The sequence below is a fragment of the Eurosta solidaginis genome, chromosome X, assembly GCF_040869045.1.
Source record: "Eurosta solidaginis isolate ZX-2024a chromosome X, ASM4086904v1, whole genome shotgun sequence".
In the NCBI taxonomy this organism is placed as follows: Eukaryota; Metazoa; Arthropoda; class Insecta; order Diptera; family Tephritidae; genus Eurosta; species Eurosta solidaginis.
The window spans coordinates 23,016,104-23,043,524 of NC_090324.1; the positions used below are offsets into that span (position 1 = coordinate 23,016,104).

A 27,421-nucleotide genomic window follows, 5' to 3' on the forward strand; every position below is an offset into this window, starting at 1 on the left:
ACCGAGCCTCTAGAAGCTGTTGAACCCGTTGAAGTTGCCCTCCTACCAGTAGTTCCCATCGCAGTCAGTCCCCCGGTTATACCTAAAACCCCTGTCCCCTGAGACCCCTGTCACAGCCGCAGGAAGAGAGGTCGCCGTGCCAGCGCTTGGTCGGATTTCGGCATCGGCAGATGCGGTGGCGTTCCCCGTTGCCAGCGCAACTCCACCCGCAGCCGTACTGGTGCGAACCCCACCAAGTCAGTATTTCCCCTGTTTGAGGCCCCCTTAACCCCTGTTGCATTCGCGCTCTTAGGACGTGTTTGCGCCTTCGGCAATTGCGCCGAAGGTGTCCTTCCTCTTGCGGAGGAGGACGAAGTTTTATTATTACTTTTCTTGGAATTCATCTTGGTCGTACGACCCTTCGCCAGACGAGGCCAGCTAAGAGTCTAATATTTTCGAAGGGGAAATTAGTCGTCCGCCGCGGCAGAGCCCCTTACCGCCGTAAGACCAAAATACTCACTGAGGCGGCCCGGTATCAGAGAGGCTCCGTTCAAATACAGCCTGATTAACCTTCCGGCTGCAAACTTCCAATGGGCACGGTACAGCATAACACCCTGGATTGGTAGGGCGTAGTTCCTGTTCATCGCTCGACAGAGTGGATTGGGTCACCGCCAAAATGGAGGTCCAGGCGGATCCGCATACTCCATGTATCCTATTCCCTCCTGCCCAGAGACTAAGCCCTCGCACCGCGCCAAGGTGCCTACCCGTCGCAAGGGGGATGGATCAATAAGTCACGTCCCTTATTGCTGATGAAACTATTTTATTTTTAAAGGACTATAATACTTTAATAAAAATACTTTGGCAAATAAAAAGTAAAACAGTTTAACTGCATCTATTTTAATTTTAAAATAATGTTAAATTAAATTTTTAACTTTAAGCCGCAACATTTTTTACAGAACATGGTAACTTTGCAATATATACTAATCATAATATTATTAACAGTTCCAAAAGAGCAGCGAACATGCCTTGTTTTCAAACTCAGTTGTTGATGTATTCACTCAGTTGACACAGTGTTTTGATGTTGTTAGCAAGCTTGAATGTCCGGATCCTGAAATTTGGAAACGTTATATGAGACGTTTTGCAAAAACAATTGTAAAAGTGTTAATATCTTATGCTGATATTGTTAAAGGCGAGTTTCCTGACCATATGAAAGATGAACGAATCGTAAGTATAAAAGTATTCTGTTACAATAGATTAATGCTTTGAATAAATTAATTTCTCAAAAAATTATACATTTTGGGTGAGAAATTAACATAATATAAATTATTTTCTTCCAAGCCAACCGTTCCAGTGAAATTTTTTCTTAATGTATATATTTTTATTTTACCGGCTCAAGGTCAGAAGACTAAAAAAAACTTTTTTTGTTTTCCAAACCTGGTTTTCTTAATATATTTTAACAGTAAACAATTTCTCCTACAAATACGAATTAAATACAAACAATATGGCTACAAAATTAAATTAATTTTTGTTTTTACTGCGCCCGTTAGTTCGCCTTGTCATTCTGAACTAGTTTTCCATGCGTCCAGTAAGTGTCCGTTTTGTAATTTAGTCTCTTATCTGGTGGTGTGTTATGCTTGAAACAGAATGCCCTGACGCCGCGAAATAAACGCGACGAACTTCTCCTGGTCAAAAATAGAATCCCCGTAATTACATGAAGGTGAACACAATAAAAGCGAAGACCGAAATTTACGCGACGTCATTTTGAAATGATAGATTTATTTCTAGTGTCGCCGCCGGGCGATGACGACAAACATCCCAAGGGTTGCGGCTGTTCAATTTCTTTAAGTATAAAAAAGATTATTGATTAATATTATTAAAAACTAAAAGGTAATTAGCACAAACATTTGCTAAATTTTCGTTTTTTCAACTAACCGGGTACGTGCGCTGTCAAAAATTTAAACTCGTGCAAACTTATGGAAACAAACGTAACTTTCGCCGTATACACGTAAACTGTATTTTTTAAATTAAAGGGTTATAATATTAGTGTTCGCCCTCCGGATTAACAGGGCTCTTAACATTTTGGGCGTGTTTTAGCAGTCAACTGCTAAAGCAAAGAATTAAAAAAGTTTTAATTGTTTTCATCTTTACTTCTAAATAATGATCACTCTGAATAAACAGCGTCAATTTCGCCCGGTATAGCGTTTTAAGTAGACGAAATGTCTGGACGTAATTTGAGAAATGTCATCGCTCGACGCGGCGTATATCGTCGTCGCTCTGCATTGTGTTTCAAGCATTAGTTATGTGGAGCATGCCGTAAAAAAGCAGCAGGCACGAAAAACACATCGTCGGCTTACATCAGCAAAAACCCAGTTTTTCAGGAGAGCAAAAAAACTGTTTTGAGAGTGATATTGTAAATTACTAAAGATATGAAGTACTCATTACCTAGCTTAATTTAGTTTAAAACACAGATGGAGCTTTTTGCTTTCCAAAAATAATTTTTTTATAAAAGATAGTGCTGATAGAGATTTTTGCAGAGAAAAGAAAGTATTTTCTGTTGGTTGTAGCGTCAAAGTTGAACAATGTTTAAAGAATGACGCCTTGATATAGTGGGTAAAAATGCTAGAGTTCTAAAGGTCATAACGTTGGTTCCCAAAGCAGATATTTTCAAAAATATTAGTTTCACGTTGGTTCCCAAAGCAGATATTATCAAAAATATTAGTTTTATATGCGCAGTTATGAATTTTAGCAACACGAGAACAAGTTAAAAATATTTTTCAACATTGATAATATTGAGTAACCGAAGTTTATTTCTATCTCGGCCCTTTTAAACCATTGTTCCTAAACGTTATCCGATTAAAGCTATAGTACGTGTGACTAAGTGTATAAAAATGCATACTGGTAGGGGTTTTGCTTTTGAAAAAAACTTCAATATCCTGATTAGGCTTATTATGAACCAGGTGGAATAAGGAATAATATGTCACATTTCAACCTAATTATAAGTCTTATTGCACATATTAAGTCAGGCTTGCATAGGACTTATAATAAAACACCACCTGACTTTAAGTCCCTTTATTGATCTTGGTACACCTATTTCACAACGTCTTTAAGTATAGATTGGTAATCTATTATCGAAAACACATTTTCAGTTCCTATGTTGAAATTGAGAAACAAGTAACATCAAAAATACTTTTAGTAAGTTTTTTTAAACGGGGTTCGGCCAGTCCAGAGAGTGTATATAGAAATTTATTTGACAGATGTCTTTTAAAATCAGCAAAGATACGTACCCCGCCAGTGTGAAGGAATGATAAAAAACAGTATACAAAATCTAGAAAAAAGCCCCATTACAATGCGAGAAATATAGAATTTTTTTTTGTTCTTTGAAACGACAAAAATAGAATTATTTATTGAAACACTTTTTATCGCCCTTCTAGTTTTTCAAATATAAATAAAATCAAGTTTCCTCAAAAATACAACGAAAATTTATAAATTTTAGTTAGGATTTATTTATTATGCATCCCGATTAAATTTAGGCAACGTTTATTTTTTATTTTTATTAAGCATAGGGATACGGCGTATTCCTAGCGTAAATAAGCCTAAAATAATGTGTTATAATAAGGCGTAGATGTTCTATATTTACCTTATTCTTAAGTATAGCTGTCAGCAGTAAAAAAAATTCCTCATTGGTTACAACTGCCTATGGCAGTTTTTGAGAAGAATTAAGAAGGGCATGAAACAAAGCGCTTCCCAAGGCAGTCGGTTCTATGTACCGGAGCGACTCGGGATTTTTCCCGACCAAGGACTGAAATTTCAGTGTAACCGCATTTAATTTGTTGTGTGCTGTCCACAAATTGTCATCCTCCCAGCAGCTCCTCGCAGCGGGACTGCGCAATATTCTCCTGCTCGGGGAAGGTGTCGAAAACAATCCGGGTCCGTTTCCTGAACCCGGTCCTGAGAAATGGTTTTGCTGCGTCTGCCGGAAAAGAATCTTTTTAACGCCCTTGTAAGTGTGTCACGTGCAGGGATGGTTGCATCGGACAGGTTGTTCTGGGCTAGATCCCAAAACCAGACGTCCTCGTAACTTTTATAAATCTTTTGTGGCTCCTTGCTGTTCACGCCCAAAGGCGTCCCGTAGGCTGCGCCTCAGCTGCGATTCAAGGGATGTCCACAGAAAAGATCGCAAGAGCGGAAAGGAGGCGGTCTCGTGTTTATCATACACCTGTCTGTGCAATATCCTAGAACGTCACGGCTTATCTGTCCTTTCAGGCGATGCAAACCTAGAAATCATCAACATGTACATCCCTCCTGCCACCTGCTGCCCCAGTGGATTCCGCACTAATATTAGCGCCTTACTCACTGGCGATAATCGCATTCTCTTAGGCGATTTCAATGCCCATCACGACCTGTGGTATTCAAACTTGCCGGCGGATAGCAGGGGTGAGATGTTGGCGGATCAAACAGAAGAAACGACGTTCTCCACAATATACGGAGACGCCCACTCGTATGGTACGAAGCTGTCACAGCTCGCCAGATATATCAATCGAGAGCGCAGGACTCGTAAACTGCATCAACTGGCAGCCGATGTTAATATTGGCATCCGACCTCCTGCCAATACTTATTTCGCTCGAGCGTACCGCCGACATCATCGTCACCGAAAAACGCAATTTCATAAACTTTAAAAAAGGCAAGTGGAATGAATGCAAATCCTTTACAGGCAGTCGCTTTGCTGCCCTCCCTATCCCGGATGATGCTCGCCAAGGGGAGCATGCTTTCCGCAAGGTCATTGAATCCGCCTCGGCTCGCTTTATTCCCGCCGGAAGATATCCCGAAATTTGGCCTCATTTTCCGGCGGAGGCCGCAAATTTAGTGAGAGAACGTGACCTTATAAGACAGCTCGATCCCGGCGACCCCCAAATAAGGGATATATACCAACGCATCAGACTGCTTGTGGATAAACACAAGCGGGCGAAATGGAAGGAGCATCTTAGTCATTGTAACCTCTCTGCCGGTGTAGGTAAACTTTGGTCCACCGTGAGGTCCCTATCGAATCCGTCCAAACGCAACGACAAAATTTCCATCGCCTTTGGCGATAAAATGCTGCCGGATGCGAAAAAATGCGCGAGCGCTTTTTGCCGACAATATATAATACATTCTACGGTTAACAAAGTTAGACGGAGGGCCAACAGACACGCACATAAACATAAATTTAGCGCGTCCCCAATTACCATAACCGCCAAAGAGGTTGAGGATGCCATCGGTCAAGCTAAACCATCTAAAGCAGTGGTCCCAGACGGCATAGCCATGCCGATGCTTAAATGACTAGGAAAAGAGTGTTTCAAATATTTAGCTCATGTCTTCAACATGTCTATGTCCACTTTTGTCATCCCCGAGAAACGGGAAATGGCCAAGGTGGTCCCCGTACTAAAGCCTGGGAAAACAGCTAACATAGGAGAGTCATATCGCCCGATATCTTTCTTATCGCCAGTAGCCAAGACACTTGAAGCCATTTTGCTCCCCTATTTCAAAGCAAATGTGCCACTAGCCTGTCACCAGCATGGCTTCAGAAAACTTCAAAGCACAACAACCACGCTAAATGCCATTAGAACCCAGATAAATTGCGGTTTAAATCAAAATCCCCACCACAGAACAGTACTCGTTGCGCTAGACCTATCAATAGCTTTTGATTGGTCAACCATGGCACTTTACTGCAAGACCTGGAAGGGTCTAACCTTCCCCATTTCTTAAAAGGTGGACCGAAAATTATCTGTGTGGCCGGAAGGTGTAATGAACTTCTCCCGAATGCTGCCGAATACTACTGAAGAAGAGTCAGGCGCATGCTTCCGAGACTGGTCTGCATACCGTGCTATGCCACGGTCTGGCTCAGGAAAATGGGAGTGTGCTTGTCTAGGTTACATACAGCGAAATTCGTACGAAACAAAATCTGTATGCAGGGTATTTAACAGTCTTTACCTCATGAACGGAAATAAAAATAAAACACAAAAAAAACCAGCGAAACTCAAGCTGCGAAACAAAAAAATGTATAACAAAAGCGGAATCAAAAAGGGTCATTGCAACCAGCGCTGGAGGGATTGGTAAGATGGAATTTTTCCTCATGGTCTTTACCCACCCAACCTGTTAACGTACCTTGACTTTATGTACATTAACCCAAGAAAAATACTTAAAGCTGGTATACTAACCTTTCCCTAATTTTCGTCATCAAAATGAAAGAATTAGAAATCCATTTTTCTTTTAGACTACAATGATTTCATACATTTATTGAAAAATATGTAATAGCAAGATTTTATTTAAGAATATAACAAAAAAATTAATCCATCCTATTCTCATCTCTTAGATATTTTTATCAATTCATTCAAAAAAAGCCAATTAAAATTAAATTAGACTAATAGATATTTAATTAAACGGTAGATTATTTTGATATACGAGCTCTCTATGGTTTGCTCCGTTTATTGTAATAGCTTTACATATATTTAATTTTTTTTTTCTTTTTAATTTCAAACATTCTTAGGTTTACTTGGGAAATCCTATTATTCGCAAAGGTCTCAATATATGGTCTTTGATTTGAGTTATAAACTCAATTTTTGAGCAAAAGTAAAATAAATATACATACGTAACGACTAAACACACAAACTTGTACTAAAAAGAAAATATCCAAAAGAAACGACTTAAGAAACGAACTCGTCCACGGTAATGAAACAGGTTGTGTGTGCTAACTATTATGCTCTAACGCAACCAAACTTAAATTTCAAATCGCGGTTTAAAAGATAAAGACAGAAAGGGATATTTTCACCTAATCATTACAAATAAAAAGAAATATATTTGCCAAGTCTAACATGTCGACAAATGTTTCAATAAAAAAAAAAAGCAATATGTGTGTAATTGACGTATATTTCTACTTACTTGATCTCCATCGATGCGACGGTGAGATCAGCGACGATGACGGGAATGTTGTAAGTTCGATGATGTCTAGCGACCATGTCTGCTAGTGCTAAAATTATGTTAGAATGCATATTTTTGCATCACTAGGAAATCGCATGGTTTGAATTATACAAAAAAAAAATGTACCAACGAACTTAATAGGGCGATCCCATTTTCGGTATTCCGTACGGGATCATATATATCTAAACAAAATTAAGAAAAATTTAAATCGACGAGATTATTAATTTATCTTTCTCTCTTTTTATACTCAGTTGAGCAGAGCTCACAGAGTATATTAAGTTTGATTGGATAACTGTTGGTTGTACAGGTATAAATGAATCGAGATAGATATAGACTTCCAAATATCAAAATCATCAGGATAGAAAAAAAAATTTATTGAGCCATGTCCGTCCGTCCGTCCGTTAACACGATAACTTGAGTAAATTTTGAGGTATCTTGATGAAATTTGGTATGTAGGTTCCTGAGTACTCATCTCAGATCACTATTTAAAATGAACGTTATAGTCCGATAACCACGCCCACTTTTTCGATATAGAATATTTCGAAAAACCGAAAAAGTGCGACAATTCATTACCAAAGACAGATAAAGCGATGAAACTTGGTAGGTGGGTTGAACTTATGACGCAGAATAGAAAATTAGTAATTTTGGACAATGGGCGTGGCACCGCCCACTTTTAAAAGAAGGTAATTTAGAAGTATATAATTTTCTTCCGATCTGTTTTGATAATATTTATGTATATTTTAAGCTACGCAGATCTATTGTGTTGGGTGCAAATAAAAATAAGAATAAAGATTATTCCACCTTTCAGCTCGACGTTTCGCCAAATTTCCTTGGCATCTTCAGGAGCGTGACACTGTATTTATTTAATAAAACAACAAAGAACACAATCAGATACACATAGATTTGAAATTTAAAATATTGTAAATAAATATTGATTGCACAAAAATTTTTTCTTACTTACAATGATGGAAAATTAACGGAAAACACAATTTTTACTAAAACATTTAAACATTTAAAAACATTTGAATATTAAAAAATTGCGGAAAGTTAATAAAGTACAAAAAATCGATACCACCTACATGCGGTAAACTTGTCATACTAAAAATTAAATTACAAACATAATAGGTACGCGGCGGCGATATTGTCTGTATCTTCTTTTTTGTTTATTGTGTTTCCTCTTTTTTGCAAAATTCTTAGGCTTTCTAAGGTGTAACGCGCTTTTTCTCTCCTTTCGGTGTCTATTATTTCTATGTTTTCAAAATCAGCTGTGTGTTTGTTTTCTATTGCATGCTGTGCCAAGGCTGTGCTTTGTTTTTGTTTACGTATATCTGCTTCGTGCTCAGCTACCCGCGTGCCGAGCGCCCGCTTTGTGGTCCCAATGTAGACCTTATTGCAGCTATCTTCTTTATTCCCTTTACAATGAATTTCGTAAACTACATTGCTACGTTGTTGGAGATCTATGGGTGTTTTTGTTTTTGTAAAGCACGTTTCCAAAGTGCAGTTTGACCTGTATGCTAGTGTAGTGTTTGCGTTTGATGTTTTTGTCAAGTCATGTGTGAAATTTTCTGTGAGCCTAGGAATGTAAGTGACACATGAAGTATCGCTTTGTCTGGTTATTTGTATCTGAAGACTGTGTTTTTTGGGCTATATTTTCTATTTCCATTTGTTTCTGATTTATTAAATTTGATATGATATGGTCTGGATAATTATTCTTTTTAAGCGTCAATTTAATTTTCCTAATATTTGCGTCATGAAAACTTTGATGGCTGATAGATAATATTTTGTCTATAAAGTTCTTCGCCGTATTTATTTTGTATTTGAAAGGCTGTGAGGATATAAAGTTTATGAGGCGCCCAGAAGAGGTTGGTTTCGAATACCAATCCAATATTAGTTTGTTATTGAGCCTGTGTATCCGTGTGTCTAGATAGGGGATGTTGTTGTTTTCTTCTTTTTCGATCGTAAACTTTAGTCGATTATGATATTTATTTAACACAACTAATATAGTATTTGTGTCTTTTCTTGGGATGATGGCGAAAATATCATCTACATATTTTACTAGGAACTTTATTTGTATGTTGTGTTGTTTCTGTAATTCAATAAAAGTGAAAGCGCGTCATCCATTATTATATTGGCAATGGTTGGCGAAAGGGGGTTGCCCATAGGCATTCCATATGTTTGTGTATATATGTTGTTGTTGTGCACGAAATAATTGTTGTCTTTTAGGCAGAACTCTAAAATATTGTGAAACTTGCTATTAGGTATATTCGTATATTCCCTTATTTCATCCCATTTTTGCATTATTATTTGGGAGGCCATATTTGTTGGTATATTAGTGAATAACGAGACGACATCAAACGACACTAACAATTCATCATCACCTATAGTTAAATTTTGCAGTCTTTCTTTTAACTCAAACGAGTTTTTAATGTTATATTCGGTGGAAATCAACGACATAAGAATTGTTCCTATGTATTTGGACAAGTGATAACATGGAACATTGATAGACGAGACTATCGGACGTAAGGGACAGTCTGGCTTATGAATTTTTGGCAGTCCATATAAACGAGGTGCTGTAGCTGCTGTGCTAGTTAATTGTTGTTTTTCTTTTAGGCTAATGTGCTTTCCTTTGAATAGTTCGAGTATTATATTTTTGTTTTTCCTTTGAAGTGTGGATGTTGGGTCAGCTCGTATCGCTTTATAGGTATTTTTGTCTCCTAGTATTTTTTCAATTTTCGTGTTGTAGTCCGCTTTATATAGAACGACTGTTTTGTTCCCCTTGTCCGCGTCTGTTACGATTATGTCATCATTGTGAAGTTTTAGAAAAGCTTTTGTCTTTTTGTAAGTCTCTAGTACAAATTTCTCTACGGAATTATGTTTAATATTACGCCTAAATTGAAGAATTCTGCTGCACAATTTGATTCTTGCTATTTCTTTTTCATTATCAGTTTCTAATATTTCAAACACTTGTTCCATCTCTGCTATTGTGTGTAGAGGTGAGAAATTTTTGTTTGTTGTAGGGACTGTAAATTTTTTGCCTAAAGGCAACAGCCACTTCACATCTTCGGGAAAATCTATGTTTGTAGTGTTGACAAACCATTCGCTGTTAACGTTGATTCCCAGTTTTCGTATTTGCTCGTGCTTAAGTTGGTTAATCTTAGAGGATAGTGTCGCTGCTTTCTGTTCTCCTATCTTTTTACTGAGACAGTTTTGCTTGACTATAACTGCATTGAATTCTTCCTCACTAAAAGCTTTACGTATTTGTTTTTGAGTGTGGATATTTTCTGTTTACTAAAATGCTTAAGATTCATACAAATATGTTCACCATATTTATATTTCATGTGGTTGTAGTAGTTCTTCCTGGTTCGGCTATGTTGTTCTTTATTGTTGTTGTAAATTACGATGTAATACAGAATTTGTTTATATTACCGGCAGGTTTTCCGTGAATAATATATATAATTTTCTTCCGATCTGTTTGGATAATATTTATGTATATTTTAAGCTACGCAGATCTATTGTGTTGGGTGCAAATAAAAATAAGAATAAAGATTATTCCACCTTTCAACAGAAAATTATACTTTCGAAACAAGCGGAAACTCTTAAATTTTTGTTAGAATGCAAAAGGTACGCGCTTATTCCCAAACATCTATCCAACACATTAAAAAGTACAATAGTCGACACAACGTCAGGTAAAATAACACAACAAATAGAAAAAATCAAACACAATTTCTTCTTAAAAAAACTTAACATTGAGATAACACAAACAAATATGAACATAAAAATCACCAAAGATACAATATACCACACTCAAAAACAAATACGTAAAGCTCTTAGTGAGGAAGAATTCAATGCAGTTATAGTCAAGCAAAACTGTCTCAGTAAAAAGATAGGAGAACAGAAAGCAGCGACACTATCCTCTAAGATTAACCAACTTAAGCTCGAGCAAATACGAAAACTGGTAATCAACATTAACAGCGAATGGTTTGTCAACACTACAAACATAGATTTTCCCGAAGATGTGAAGTGGCTGTTGTCTTTAGGCAAAAAATTTACAGTCCCTACAACAAACAAAAATTTCTCACCTATACACACAATAGCAGAGATGGAACAAGTGTTTGAAACATTAGAAACTGATAATGAAAAAGAAATAGCAAGAAACAAATTGTGCAGCAGAATTCTTCAATTTAGGCGCAATATTAAACATAATTCCGTAGAGGAATTTGTACTAGAGACTTACAAAAAGACAAAAGCTTTTCTAAAACTTCACAATGATGACATAATCGTAACAGACGCCGACAAGGGGAACAAAACAGTCGTTCTATATAAAGCGGACTACAACACGAAAATTGAAAAAATACTAGGAGACAAGAATACCTATAAAGCGATACGAGCTGACCCAACATCCACACTTCAAAGGAAAAACAACAATATAATACTCGAACTATTCAAAGGAAAGCACATTAGCCTAAAAGAAAAACAACAATTAACTAGCACAGCAGATACAGCACCTCGTTTATATGGACTGCCAAAAATTCATAAGCCAGACTGTCCCTTACGTCCGATTGTCTCGTCTATCAATGTTCCATGTTATCACTTGTCCAAATACATAGGAACAATTCTAATGTCGTTGATTTCCACCGAATATAACATTAAAAACTCGTTTGAGTTAAAAGAAAGACTGCAAAATTTAACTATAGGTGATGATGAATTGTTAGTGTCGTTTGATGTCGTCTCGTTATTCAATATATACCAACAAATATGGCCTCCAAAATAATAATGCAAAAATGGGGTGAAATAAAGGAATATACGAATATACCTAAGAGCAAGTTTCACAATATTTTAGAGTTCTGCCTAAAAGACAACAATTATTTCGTGCACAACAACAACATATATACACAAACATATGGAATGCCTATGGGCAACCCCCTTTCGCCAACCATATTGCCAATATAATAATGGATGACGCGCTTTCACACACTTTTATTGAATTACAGAAACAACACAACATACAAATAAAGTTCCTAGTCAAATATGTAGATGATATTTTCTCCATCATCCCAAGAAAAGACACAAATACTATATTAGTTGTGTTAAATAAATATCATAATCGACTAAAGTTTACGATCGAAAAAGAAGAAAACAACAACATCCCCTATCTAGACACACGGTTACACAGGCTCAATAACAAACTAATATTGGATTGGTATTCGAAACCAACCTCTTCTGGGCGCCTCATAAACTTTATATCCTCACAGCCTTTCAAATACAAAATAAATACGGCGAAGAACTTTATAGACAAAATATTATCTATCAGCCATCAAAGTTTTCATGACGCAAATATTAGGAAAATTAAATTGACGCTTAAAAAGAATAATTATCCAGACCATATCATATCAAATTTAATAAATCAGAAACAAATGGAAATAGAAAATATAGCCCAAAAAACACAGTCTTCAGATACAAATAACCAGACCGAAAGGAGAGAAAAAGCGCGTTACACCTTAGAAAGCCTAAGAATTTTGCAAAAAAGAGGAAACACAATAAGCAACAAGTAAGAAAAGTTAAGTTCGGGTGTAACCGAACATTACATACTCAGTTGAGAGCTATGGTGACAACATAAGGGAAAATAACCATGTAGGAAAATGAACGGAGGGAAACCCTGGAATGTGTATCAAATGAAAGGCATTAAAGAGTATTTTATGAGGGAGTGGGCCATAGTTCTATAGGTGGACGCCATTTAGGGATATAACCATAAAGGTGGATCAGGGTTGACTCTAGAATGCGTTTGTACGATATGTGTATCAAATTAAAGGTATTAATGAGGGCTTTAAAAGGGAGCGGTGGTTGTTATATAGGTGGTCGCATTTTCGAGATATCGCCATAAAGGTGGACCAGGGGTGACCCTAGAATTTGTTTGTACAATATGGGTATCAGAAGAAAGGTGTTAATGAGTATTTTAAAAGGGAGTAATCCTTAGTTCCATAGGTGGACGCCGTTTCGAGATATCGCCATAAAGGTGGACCAGGGGTGACTCTAGAATGTGTTTGTACGATATGGGTATCAAATTAAAGGTATTAATGAGGGTTTTAAAAGGGAGTGGTGGTTGTTGTATAGGTGGTCGCCTTTTCGAGATATCGCCATAAAGGTGGACCAGGGGTGACTCTAGAATGCGTTTGTACGATATGGGTATCAAATGAAAGGTGCTAATGAGTATTTTAAAAGGGAGTAATCCTTAGTTCCATAGGTGGACGCCGCTTCGAGTTAGCGCCATAAAAATGGGTCAGGGGTGACCCTAGAATTTGTTTGTACAATATGGGTATCAAAAGAAAGGTGTTAATGAGTATTTTAAAAGGGAGTAATCATTAGTTCCATAGGTGGACGCCGTTTCGAGATATCGCCATAAAGGTGGACCAGGGGTGACCCTAGAATTTGTTTGTACAATATTGGCATCAAACGAAAGTTGTTAATGCGTATTTTAAAAGGGAGTGGGCCTTAGTTCTATAGGTGGACGCCGTTTCGAAATATCGCCATAAAGGTGGACCAGGGGTGACTCTAGAATATGTTTGTACGATATGGGTATCAAACTAAAGGTATTAATGAGGGTTTTAAAAGGGAGCGGTGGTTGTTATATAGGTGGTCGCATTTTCGAGATATCGCCATAAAGGTGGACCAGGGGTGACCCTAGAATTTTTTGTACAATATGGGTATCAAAAGAAAGGTGTTAATGAGTATTTTAAAAGGAGTAATCCTTAGTTCCATAGGTGGACGCCGTTTCGAGATATCGCCATAAAGGTGGATCAGGGGTGACCCTAGAATTTGTTTGTACAATATGGGTATCAAAAGAAAGGTGTTAATGAGTATTTTAAAAGGGAGCAATCCTTAGTTCCATAGGTGGACGCCGTTTCGAGATATCGCCATAAAGGTGGAGCAGAGGTGACCCTAGAATTTGTTTGCACGATATGGGTATCAAATGAAAGGGGTTAATGAGAATTTTAAAAGGGAGTGGGGCTTAGTTCTATAGGTGGACTTTCGAGATATCGCCATAAAGGTGGACCAGGGGTGACTCTATAATGAGTTTGTACGATATGGGTATCAAATTAAAGGTATTAATGAGAGTTTTAAAAGGGAGTGGTGTGAAGGCGTTTTCCAGATATCGACCAAAATGTGAAACAGGGTGACCCAGAACATCATCTGTTGGATACCGCTAATTTATTTATATATGTAATACCTGCCAAGATTTTAAGGGTTTTTTATTTCGCCCTGCAGAACTTTTCATTTTCTTCTACTTAATATGGTAGGTGTCACAACCATTTTATAAAGTTTTTTCTAAAGTTATATTTCGCGTCAATAAAACAATCCAATTACCTTACCATGTTTCATCCCTTTTTTCGTATTTGGTATAAAATTATGGCATTTTTTTCATTTTTCTTAATTTTCGATATCGAAAAAGTGGGCGTGGTCATAGTCGGATTTCGTTCATTTTTCATACCAAGATAAAGTGAGTTCAAGTAAGCACGTTAACTAAGTTCGTTAAAGATATGTCGATTTTAGCTCAAGTTATCGTGTTAACGGCCATGCGGAAGGACAGACAGACGACTGTGTATAAAAACTAGGCGTGGCATCAACCGATTTTTTTCCCATTTTCACAGAAAACAGTTAATGTCATAAAATCTATGGCCCTACCAAATTTCAAAAGGATTGGTTAATTTTTGTTCGACTTATAGCGTTAAAAGTATCCTAGACAAATTAAATGAAAAAGGGCGGAGCCACGCCCATTTTGAAATTTTCTTTTATTTTTGTATTTTGTTGCACCATATTATTGCTGGAGTTGAATGTTGACATAATTTACTTATATACTGTAAAGATAATAAATTTTTTGTTAAAATTTTACTTTAAAATTTTTTTTTTTTAAAGTGGGCGTGGTCCTTCTCCGATTTTGCTAATTTTTATTAAGCGCACATATAGTAATAGGAGTAACGCTCCTGCCAAATTTTATCATGATATCTTCAACGACTGCCAAATTACAGCTTGCAAAATTTTAAATTACCTTCCTTTAAAAGTGGGCGGTGCCACCCCCATTGTCCAAAATTTTACTAATTTTCTATTCCGCGTCATAAGTTCAACTCATCTACCAAGTTTCGTCGCTTTAGCTGTCTTTTGTAATGAATTATCGCACTTTTTCGGTTTTTCGAAATTTTCGATATCGAAAAAGTGGGCGTGGTTATAGTCCGATATCGTTCATTTTAAATAGCGATCTGAGATGAGTGCTCAGGAACCTACATACCAAATTTCATCAAGATACCTCAAAATTTACTCAAGTTATCGTGTTATCGTGGACGGACGGACGGACGGACGGACATGGCGCAATCAAATTTTTTTTTCGATCCTGATTATTTTGATATAAGGAAGTCTATATCTATCTCGATTCCTTTATATATGTACAACCAACCGTTATCCAATCAAACTTAATATACTCTGTGAGCTCTGCTCAACTGAGTATAAAAAAGAAGATACAGACAATATCGCCGCCGCGTACCTATTATGTTTGTAATTAAATTTTTAGTATGACAAGTTTACCGCATGTAGGTGGTATCGATTTTTTGTACTTTATTAACTTTCCGTAATTTTTTAATATTCAAATGTTTTAAAATGTTTAAATATTTTAGTAAAAATTGTGTTTTTCGTTAATTTTCCATCATTGTAAGTAAGAAAAAAAAATTTTTCTGCAATCAATATTTATTTGCAATATTTTAAATTTCAAATCTATGTGTATCTGATTGTGTTCTTTGTTGTTTTATTAAATAAATACAGTGTCACGCTCCTGAAGATGCCAAGGAAATTTGGCGAAACGTCGAGCTGAAAGGTGGAATAATCTTTATTCTTATTTTTATTTGCACCCAATACAATAGATCTGCGTAGCTTAAAATATATATAAGTAATTTAGAAGTTTTGCAAGCTGTAATTTGGCAGTCGTTGAATATATCATGATGAAATTTGGCAGGAACGTTACCCTTATTACTATATGTCAGCTTAATGAAGAGTAGCAAAATAGGAGAAGGACCACGCCCACTTAAAAAAAAATAATTTTTTTAAGTAAAATTTTAACAAAAAATGTAATATCTTCACAGCATATAGTAAATTATGTCACCATTCAACTGCAGTAATGATATGGTGCAACAAAATACAAAAATAAAAGAAAATTTCAAAATGGGCGGATACTTTTAATGCCATAAGTCGAACAAAAATTTACCAATCCTTTTGAAATTTGGTAGGGGCATAGATTTGATTACGCTAACTGTTCTCTGTGATCATGGGCGAAATCGGTTGAAGCGACGCCCAGTTTTTATACACAGTCGTCCGTCTGTCCTTCCGCTCGGCCGTTAACACGATAACTTGAGCAAAAATCGACATATATTTACTGAACTTAGTTCACGTACTTACCTGAACTCACTTTATGTTGGTATAGAAAATGAACGAAATCCGACTGTGACCACGCCCACTTTTTCGATATCGAAAATTACGAAAAATTAAAAAATGCCATAATTCTATAGCAACTACGAAAAAAGGGATGAAACATGGTAATTGGATTGGTTTATTGACGCGAAATATAACTTTAGAAAAGACTTTGTAAAATGGTTGTGACACCTATAATATTAAGTAGAAGAAAATGAAAAAGTTCTGCAGTGCGAAATATAAAATCCTTGAAATCTTGGCAGGTATTACATATATAAATAAATTAGCGGTATCCAACAGATGATGTTCTGGGTCACCCTGGTCCACATTTTGGTCGATATCTGGAAAACGCCTTCACATATACAACTACCACCACTCCCTTTTAAAACTCTCATTAATACCTTGAATTTGATACCAATATCCTACAAACACATTCTAGAGTCACCCCCTGGTCCACCTTTATGGCGATATCTCGAAAAGGCGTCCACCTATAGAACTAAGCCCCACGCCCTTTTAAAATACTCATTAACACCTTTCATTTGATACCCATATCTTGCAAACATATTCCAGAGTCACCCCTGGTCCACCTTTATGGCGATATCTCGAAAAGGCGACCACCTATATAACTACCACCACTCCCTTTTAAAACCCTCATTAATACCTTTAATTTTATACCCATATCTTACAAATACATTCTAGAGTCACCCCTGGTCCACCTTTATGGCGATATTTCGCAACGGCTTCCACCTATAGAACTAAGGCCCACTCCCTTTTAAAATACTCATTAACACCTTTCGTTTGATACCCATATTGTACAAACGCATTCTAGAGTCGCCCCTGTTCCACCTTTATGGCGATATCTCTTAAAAGGCGACCACCTATGCAACTACCATGGTGGTCTCCCTTTTAAAACCCTCATTAATACCTTTAATTTTATACCCATATCGTACAAACGCATTCTATAGTCACCCCTGGTCCACCTTTATGGCGATATTTCGCAACGGCCTCCACCTATAGAACTAAGGCCCACTCCCTTTTAAAATACTTATTAACACCTTTCGTTTGATACCCATTTTGTACAAACACATTCTAGAGTCACCCCTGGTCCACCTTTATGGCATTATTTCGCAACGGCTTCCACCTATAGAACTGAGGCCCACTCCCTTTTAAAATACTCATTAACACCTTTCGTTTGATACCCATATTGTACAAACGCATTCTAGAGTCACCTCTGGTCCACTTTTATGGCGATATCTCGAAAAGGCGACCACCTATACAACTACCACCACTCCCTTTTAAAACCCTCATTAATACCTTTAATTTTATACCCATATCGTACAAACACATTCTAGAGTTGTTATGTGACTCTGGCTGAGTTCTCAGGATGGGCTTGCAAAGCCTGTCAGCAGCCGCGGTGTGTGCACTGGCGATTGCCGGAGCTTCAGCTTTGGGAGGGTTCTGGTACGCGCCTGCTAACCAAGCCAACATCCATCAACCTAAAGCCATAACAAAATATATTAATTTGCACACAACTTCTAACTTCCACCAAAGTAACTATATGCAACCAACCCTACTCGCACGTGAAACATCCCAAACATGCAGCGCTAATGTATATTGGTGCGACTGCTCTATACCCACCCTACCGTGGCTTATTAGATGGTAATAAAGCCCTTTTTCCACACACCAACCTGCAAGAATCAGACCACTTTAATCTTCGATTTATTCCATATTAACAATGTGTATTTATAAAAATTCAGCTCATATCTACATATATATATATGTATAAAAAATATATCCTTAGTATACTAATTAAAGATTAAAGATCCAATAATAAGTAAACATTAGTGTTACTGAATTTGCAAAAGAAAATATCTTACATGCTAATACAATGTAATTACGTATGTTAGCGAAATTCTTTTGGGGGTATGCTAACAGCTGATACTAACCTACTGACCTACTTTCTCATTATCGAGGTCATTGACAGATATTTACAATAAAATGCTTCATTGCTTACATATATTAGTGAGAGTGAGCGCTTACTAAGTGGAGAGCATAGGACGTAACAAAAAAAAGACAAAGAAAAGGAATCGAGAACCTACGTTAATTTATATGTGCATATGTTTGTGCGATTAGGTATGTCTTTTCTTTTTAAAGTCAAAATAAAGCACAATTGATTCATAAAAAAAAAAGATTCGATTCATTAAGAGGATATATGAAAAATATTGATATGTGATGTTATACATTCATATAAAGTTCCTTTTGTACTCTCTTTTGCTTTTTTGTAACTAATAATATCGAAGGTAACGTAGTCTAGGTCGACATAGATGACTTCATTCAAACTTTGAATGGGGTCCATTCAAGCTTTGAATGAACGAAGAAACAAAAAGACACGTCAGATAGCGTAAAGTAAATTTTTCTTTTGAGCTTACGGACAATGCACAATAGTACTTATATAAATATATACATAGGTGATAATACCTTTGGACTTACTTCGAGGTTGGTGCTCCGTCGTTGTTTGCGCAAACAGTTGCCAGTTCCAACGTAGTACGGTTGTTGTGTTGCTAGGCTGCTCGAGTAAGTATATTTATAACTACAATCATACATCCTTCTGAAAATTGAAAGATTTACGTCCCTTGGATTGTTACGGGTTTACATGACATCGAACTGTGCAATTCGCGCTTCCTTTTCTTTTCTTGTTTTTATTTCTTTTTTTTTTTTTTTTTTGATCAATTGTACTTTTACCAAAACAATGCGCGGTCGAGTGAGTATAACTAAGCGATCGTAACTAGAAAGTTATTATGGAGGTAGGTCAAATTCCCAAAATCATCAAAATTTAAAGAGATAAAGATTACAGGTACATATTCATTACAAATAATCGGTTTGTGGCCTACGGAGCAATTCCGCTACTTGAAACCACCTAATTCGTCCACTATTTCGGATTCAATTCCATGTGGCTGAACCTGTTTTCTTCGCTTCTCTCTGCTTTCTTATCCCTCACCTTAACGAGATCCACTCCTTAAAAAAACTGTTTCTGTTCCCTCTTATTGGTTGCGCATTGGCTTAACCTTTATGAAGTTCATAGTTGCTTGACTCCTGAAGGGTGATGGTAGTCCAGTTGAACGTTAAAGTTTCGGCGGCTAATTTACCCCCACAACAGCTTCAAGTAGTTCGTATTATTTGGGTGACATCGCAATCATATTGGGTTTGTTCACTCTAGAAGGTATTCCAATAGCTCTGGCTGATTGTAAATCTCTTTACCACTCAAGAATTGACTCAGTGGAAAAGTAAAAATATTATTTTGTAGCTTGTATATAGCTGTTTTTGCTTTGGTTTCTGCAAAATATATAAGTTGGCGGGCTCCGGTGTCTTTACTTAGTGTAAACGTGTTAGACTTTCCACGTAATTCTTAAGGATTGCTTACAAAAAAAAACCGATTTAAAATAATAAACTTTTATGATAAAGGAACTTAGTTTGTTCCTGCAGATGTAAGTCCCCCTCCGGTGCGCTGCCAAAAAACCAAATGGCCGAGCCAATCGAACTTCTTTTGCGTCATCCCCCAATTCTCTCATTCTCAGCTGTCAATTCATACAGTCAGTGTTGAGTAATAACAAAAAGAAAGGGTATGTTCAAATAGTTTTGATGCCTTATTATTTAGATCACTTTTGATGGTTAGATATGATATGTGATCAGGTGCAATAAACCGGTTCTATAAATTATGTTCTAGGTCCTAATGAATATTTGAGGACAAATACTTCTAGGTTGTTTGACACAAAAAGAAATATGTAGACGCTGGCTTAGTCGCGATGACCTATTTTGAGGTCGCAGTTTATAACTACTTATAGACCTGAACGATACTGAAAAGTCTTAAACTGACGAATTTTAGATACTAGACCGTTGTGTTAATGTGATACCCGTTCACATTAATAAAACATGAGGAGACTAAGGGTTTTATCAAAGGAATCAATGTACGTCAGTACACCCCCCCCCCCCACACTTAGAGGGTTGGTGCGGGGTTTCATTGAGTTTTGCTTTTCTGAATATCTTTCCCATGATATACTCCCCGCTTTACTGTGCTGTCATCCTGTATTTCGTATAAACAGTTGCCTTTGACTGTAATGACTTTTGCTTTTACGAACTTTGGGGCGAATTTCGAGCAAAATTTCTTTGTGGCATCACTTAAAACGAAATTCCTCCTGTATACGCTATCTCCAATCTTAAAGCTTTCCCCGAACTTCGCAAGTTGTAACGTTTGGAAGAGGCTTCGAACGCTTTTCGAATATGTTCGCCGACTTTCACACCAACACCAGTCTCTCGGATCTGTCTAAGATATTTTCTAATTTCCTAATTTACGGAGAAGCTCATACTCGTCGGCATGCAACGTCATTTGCTGTCCGAGGGCAGCATAGTATGGCGAACAGCCGATAGCCTGATGATATGAGCTTCGCAATGCTTCCGATATGCTAGGCAGGTGCTTATCCCATAGGGTCTGGTCCTCCTTCAGATATGCTCGTATCCCTGCAATTATCGATCGGTTAACTCGCATTCTCGCATTAGCTTGGGGACTATACAGGGCCGTATACACATGTTTGATTCCACGCTCAGCAAGGTGGTTGTTAAATAGAGCTGATTTAAACTGCTTACCATTGTCACTTAACATAATTTCGGGAGTGCCGAACACGCTAAAAACGTGTTCTTGCAGGAAGTTGCAGATGCCCTTTGCATTAAACTTCCTTAAAGCTTTGAGTAAGGGAAATTTCGTAAAATGATCTAAAACTATCACAATTCCGGTATTGCCATGTCGAGATCTAGGATACGGACCTAATAAGTCGATATAAAGCTTTTGAAAGTGTCGTTGGACAGTGTATTGTGCTGACATAGGCGGACGCAATGTTACGTTTGGCGCTTTGGTACTTCGGCATATACCACAAAGGCCGATGTATTCCTTAACATCGACATTAATTTTAGGCCAGTAAAAGTTCGTTCTTAAACGTTCTAATGTTTTCGCGACTCCGCCATGACATTTTGTTGGCGGACAGTGAGCATTTTCGATAACTTTTCTAACCAAATTTTTAGGGATCCACAGCTTCCAATTATACACCTCCCGCTCTGCGTTACCGTCCGAATGCTCTGTTTTGTTGTACACTCGATCATCCACTATTTGCAAGTCAGGCAGGCGAGCTTGATTGTTTCGGACATGATTAATTAGCTTCTTGTACTCGGCGGACTTAAATTCGACCGAGTCCAAATCTACAAGCGGGCAAGCTTCCGTCTCGCTGATCTCTTCAAAATTTTGGCGGGATAAGCTATCCGGTACTACATTTTGAGACCCTTTTCGGTGTTCTATATTAAAGCGATACCCTTGTAATTTTAAAGACCATCGAGCTAAACTGGTGGACAAGTCCGTCTGACGCATAAGCCATTGAAGACTGGTATGGTCGGTGACAATAGTAAAGTCTTGTCCTTCAACATAGGCCCGAAATTTTTTTAAACTGAGAATGGCCGCAAGGCATTCCAGCTCCGTAACGCTGTAGTTGCTTTGGGCCTTGTTAAGTTTTTGCGAGAAGTATGCGATTGGCACCTCGACGCCGTCATCGTTTTTCTGTGCCAATACAGCACCTACACCAAGCTTAGACGCGTCGCATTGGAGTATGAAGGGTTTCTCGTAATCGGGACTGGTTAAGACGGGAGCTGAACAAAGCATTTCTTTCAAAGTTTCAAATGCTTTCTGCGCATCGTCATTCCATGCAAAGCCTTTGCCTTTCTTTAAAAAGTTTGTTAGGGGGGTTGTAATGGAGGCAAAATTGTTCACGAACCGGCGGTACCGGCCGGCCATTCCGAGGAAGCGCCGGAGTTGTTTTACACTGGTTGGTTTAAGGTTCCGTTACCTACAATATATCCAAGGTATTTAACTTCCTTGATGCAAAATTTCTTTTCTAGGTTAATCGTCAAACCAGCTTTCCGGAGGTGAAGTGCGACTTCGGAAAGGACCAACAAGTGATTGTTAAAATCTTCGGGCAGTATAAGAAGGTCGTCTAAATAGACGAAAACTTGATTCTTCAAGTTTGGAGGAATGTCGCGATCCATCAGACGGCAAAGCGCTTGAGGGGCGTTGCATAAGCCAAAGGACATTACGCAATAATGGTACAACGGACGATTGGGACCGTGAAACAAGTGTAATCTCTAGAGCTTTCGGACAGGGGAATTAGCCAAAAGGCTCGACGCAGATCTAGTGAACTTATGTACTTAGCTTTTGGTATTCTACTTAATATACCATCAATGTGTGGCAGGGGGTAAGCGTCCTTAACGGTAACGCTGTTTATTTTTCTTGAATCTAAACACAGACGGACTTTATTTGGCTTCTTCACTAGTACGACCGGACTTGACCATGGACTGTTAGGGGCTCCTCGATTACACCTAATGCAACATTTCGTCAATTTCTGCATGAACTAGTTTCTCTATAGCAGGGGAAATGGGAAAGTACCGTTGTTTTATCGGACGGACATTAGGCTGGAGTTCTATAACATACTCCAAAAGAGAAGTTTTCCCTAAGCCCTCTTTTTCACAATTCGGAAATCTGTGTTTGACTATTGCCAACTTACGCTGTTGTTCGCTACTTAGAGGCAGGGAATTTTCATAAAGTTTTGCTTCCTTGTCGTCAAGGGTCACCTCGGATATAACGTGCGGAGCAATCCGGAATTTGCTCCAAAAGTCAACTCCTAGTATAATCGATTGGGACATGCTCGGTATTACAAAAAAGGTTATCACTTCTGTTTTGCCTTCAAACTTGACACACTTAGGTCAAGGACTGCAAAAACAACCTGGTATTTACCGTCGGCAGTACAGACAGCTGTTTTATGTTCGCGTAGATGTCTTTGTTTGCAAACAACTTCTGCTAGAGTGGCTCCTATACAGGAAACCTGTGCTCCACTATCTAGCAGACCAAGATTCTCTTCTCCAAGGACTTCGATCTTTGCGTAGGGCCGCAGATCATACGATTTTCTTTCTATCGATGATAAAAAATTTCTCAAGGACTTGCGTTTTAGTTTGGTGTTTCTCCAAAATGCTTTAATTCGGGTGGCTGAACGGCTAGGAGATGCGGAACCACCTGTGCCAAAAATTCTGTTCTTCACTTCGTTATAATTTCTTAGACGAACGTCATAAGGCACGATCTGGCGAACATACGGGAGATTTTTGAGCGTTTATTCCGTGTGAATAGGTGACATTACCCTATTGCTAGTGTGGGTATTGACGGGACGTAAGAGTACCTTCGGTCTTTCTACAGTTTTGGGTCCTGGCGAGGATTCCGGTGCGAAGCCTCGCTCCGTTTGGAGTTTCCCGAACACGACTCGCACTTCGGGCGGTACACATCAGGCGTGCCACATCCATAGCAAAATACGGTTCGGTCCTTCAAGCAATCTACATATCTATGTCCTTCACTTCTACAGTTCCAGCACAATAGGCTTAGGTTAGTAGATCTCTCAGTGATTTCATCTACTTCAACCTCCGTCTCATGGGGCGTATCATCTTCGAGTTGCAACTCATTGGCATAACGTCGTGGGTATTCACGGGAATTTACTGACGGTAGTGTATTGCTAACCTTACCAAATTCGTTGACAAGGCTTTCACCCTTCAGGCAGAGTCTGCGCAATTCGGCGAGCGAGTTAACACGGAAGCGTAAATTATGTTGTAATATCTCTACTAATTCAGGCTCAGTCAAAGGGGTTTGCAAAGGTTCAGCGAGCTTATGTACCGCATTACGAAATTCGTCGAAAGTTTCATTTGCTCCTTGTTTCCGGCTTCGAATTTGCTCCTTAAGTTCGAAGTCACTTTTGTGCAGCTGGAAGTTGGTTCTTAAAGCTTGACATAAAGACGGCCACGTAAATCGTTCTACCGAGCGGCGGTATCTCCAATACCAATCTTTGGCGTCTTTCGTAAATAGGCTCTGTACGTGCTCACAGAGAAGGTTGAAATTTCCCCCAAGAGTATATATGACTTGGCACTCAACCCGTTGAATGAAACTATCTACTGACATACGGGTGGACCCATCAAAAGTAACACCCCAACTTGAAATAAGCTGTGCTACTCTACCTGAGATTGGAACGCTTGATGTATCGCTAAATCGCATCTGGTCCACAGTACGGTAAAAATTTTGATTAGAATGATTTGCAGGTTTGGAATGTCCGTAGGCCAGTGTGGAGTCGAGTTGTTGGGTGGAGAATTTACACGGGCGATATTTTCAACTGGACTAACATTACCGACGGGAGGAGCTGACTGTATATTAGTCGCGTTAAGATTTAACCTTCCCAATACGTTGACGAGGGTGGTCTCGAGTCTTTGTTCAATAATTTGTGTAACACGGTTCTCAAGGTCTTCAAAAATCGGGGCTTGCCGGGCTGTTATCACAGCGGAAACTATGTTTCGTATGCGAGTTTCCTCCTCTTTATGTCTACTTCCCGGTGTGTTTTCTAGAGGTAAGGCTGCGGCACCTGCAACAGCCTGACCCTGTTCCTGACTAAGACGGGGCAAATTCAGATCCGCATTGTCGTCCTGAGCTGTGGCACGCGTCCGACGACGTGCACCTGTGTTTTCGAGGCAGTTGCGACTACTGCACTTCGCGCGACACTGCGGGCAAGATGCCTTAGTTTTGAGCCAAGTTAAAAGGCAGGCTCGGTGGAAGCGGTGAGAGCACACAGTCGTCAAAACATCGTCATGTTCAGAAAAAACTTCCCTCCAGATTGTGCAAACCGTACCCAACGGATGTCCGTATTCGTTGCTATTGCGCGTCGCCATTATTACCAAACCCGGTTAATAAAGCGAACAAAAATCGAAGGAAGTGAAAAAAACTTAAGAATGTATGCGTTTAATGTATGTCCACTTTCTCAGACAAAACTAAAACTTTCGAGCTAGTTAGGCACGGTTGGTGGAGATTGTGAAAAGAAATTTTGCAAAAGTCAGCGCCGTTATATTGTGTCTCTCTTTAGAGTTTAGAGTTATCATACAAAGTTAAATCTCAAAAGACAACGAATTTAAGTTGAATCCTTTTCAAAGCTTTAATGGTATTACGCAGTGAGGGCTATATTTTACATTCGCAAATAAGCGTAAGTGAAGCCAAAAAAAAATTTTAGCAAGATGAAAAATTCAGGAAAACTATTCATGACAAAAAAATAGATATCCTACAATAAATTTGGCTATATACGTGCGTATGTATTTGCCTTGGTATAGATGTCAAAACAAATGCAACTGTTTTATGTATAGTAAAAAAATTTATATTTCGTATCGTATTCAACAAAAAGCAATAGAAATCCGAAATATCGATTTGATTCTAGTACTTGATAGCAGCAAAAATGAACGCAAAAAAAACTTTCATAAAGTAATGGTCTGACTCCCAGGCAGTGTGGTGGTTGGGTTGGAATAGTTTCATCGAGAATGGTGGTATGGTTGAACTCTCAAAACTTGGTCGTAATAAAAGAAAATAAATAAACATCACTTCAGTAATAAAAAAAAAAAACAAAAAGATATATTAGATTCTAATTGGATTGGTCAAAACCCGAAGCATATTGCTCGAGGTTCGCAAATTCTTGAATCCAATCAATTGCTCTAATTTAAGGTGATTATTTAAAGAAGTATATCGACTATAAACGTTCTTGCTCAAATACAAATAAACTCAGACAGACAGTAATGTTCCAAGAGGGAACTATGTAAAGGGATCACATCAGGTTAGGGCTCCTCAAAAGTACACCCCAAGTCGTATGTGGGCCCCACACTTGGACGCCATTTTCTATTATGTGACTCTGGCTGAGTTCTCAGGATAGGCTTGCAAAGCCAGCCAGCAGCTGCGGTGTGTGCACTGGCGATTGCCGGAGCTTCAGCCTTGGAAGGGTTCTGGTACGCGCCTGCTAACCAAGCCAACATCCATCAACCTAAAGCCATAACAAAATATATTAATTTGCACACAACTTCTAACTTCCACCAAAGTAACTATATGCAACCAACCCTACTCGCACGTGAAACATCCCAACCATGCAGCGCTAATGTATATTGGTGCGACTGCTCTATACCCACCCTGCCGTGGCTTATTAGATGGTAATAAAGCCCCTTTTCCACAAACCAACCTGCAAGAATCAGACCACTTTAATCTTCGATTTACTCCATATTAACAATGTGTATTTATAAAAATTCAGCTCATATCTACATATATATATATGTATAAAAAATATATCCTTAGTATACTAAATAAAGATTAAAGATCCAATAATAAGTAAACATTAGTGTTACTGAATTTGCAAAAGAAAATATCTTACATGCTAATACAATGTAATTACGTATGTTAGCGAAATTCTTTTGGGGGTATGCTAACAGCTGATACTAACCTACTGACCTACTTTCTCATTATCGAGGTCACTGACCGAAATTTACAATAAAATGCTTCAGTGCTTACATATATTAGTGAGAGTGAGCGCTTACTAAGTGGAGAGCATAGGACGTAACAAAAAAAAAAAAAAAGACAAAGAAAAGGAATCGAGAACCTACGTTATTTTATATGTGCGTGTGTTTGTGCGCTGATGTATGTCTTTTCTTTTTAAAGTCAAAATAAAGCGCAATTGATTCATAAAAAAAAGATTCGATTCATTGTGAGGATATATGAAAAATATTGATATGTGATGTTATACATTCATATAAAGTTCCTTTTGTACTCTCTTTTGCTTTTTTGTAACTAATAATATCGAAGGTAACGTAGTCTAGGTCGACATAGATGACTTCATTCAACTGGGGTCCATTCAAAAGACACGTCAGGTAGCGTAAAGTAAATTTTTCTTTTGAGCTTACGGACAATGCACAATAGTACTTACACCGAAAGAAAAGTCTCATGTAAAATTAACATTTCTGCATTATCAACTCCACATTTCGGCGAAAAATGTCATCTTAACGTTGAAAATAATAGAATCAGCAGGTTTCACGTTAAATTGATATGATAACTATTAAATCAACATTGTCATGTATTATATTGTCATATTAATTTCTCATGTTAATAATACAT

At 38.0% G+C, this 27,421-nt stretch overlaps 1 protein-coding gene across 6 annotated transcripts in view; it reads left to right on the plus strand.

Annotated features, from left to right (window-relative positions):
- Nucleotides 1-27,421, plus strand: part of unc-13 — a 4,182,017-nt gene that overhangs the window by 2,984,506 nt on the left and 1,170,090 nt on the right. For all 6 annotated transcript variants that reach the window (XM_067757836.1, XM_067757834.1, XM_067757838.1 and 3 more), the window contains one exon: nt 982-1,203. In XM_067757836.1, the coding sequence (XP_067613937.1) occupies nt 982-1,203 (222 nt within the window). The remainder of the gene's footprint in view (nt 1-981; nt 1,204-27,421) is intronic.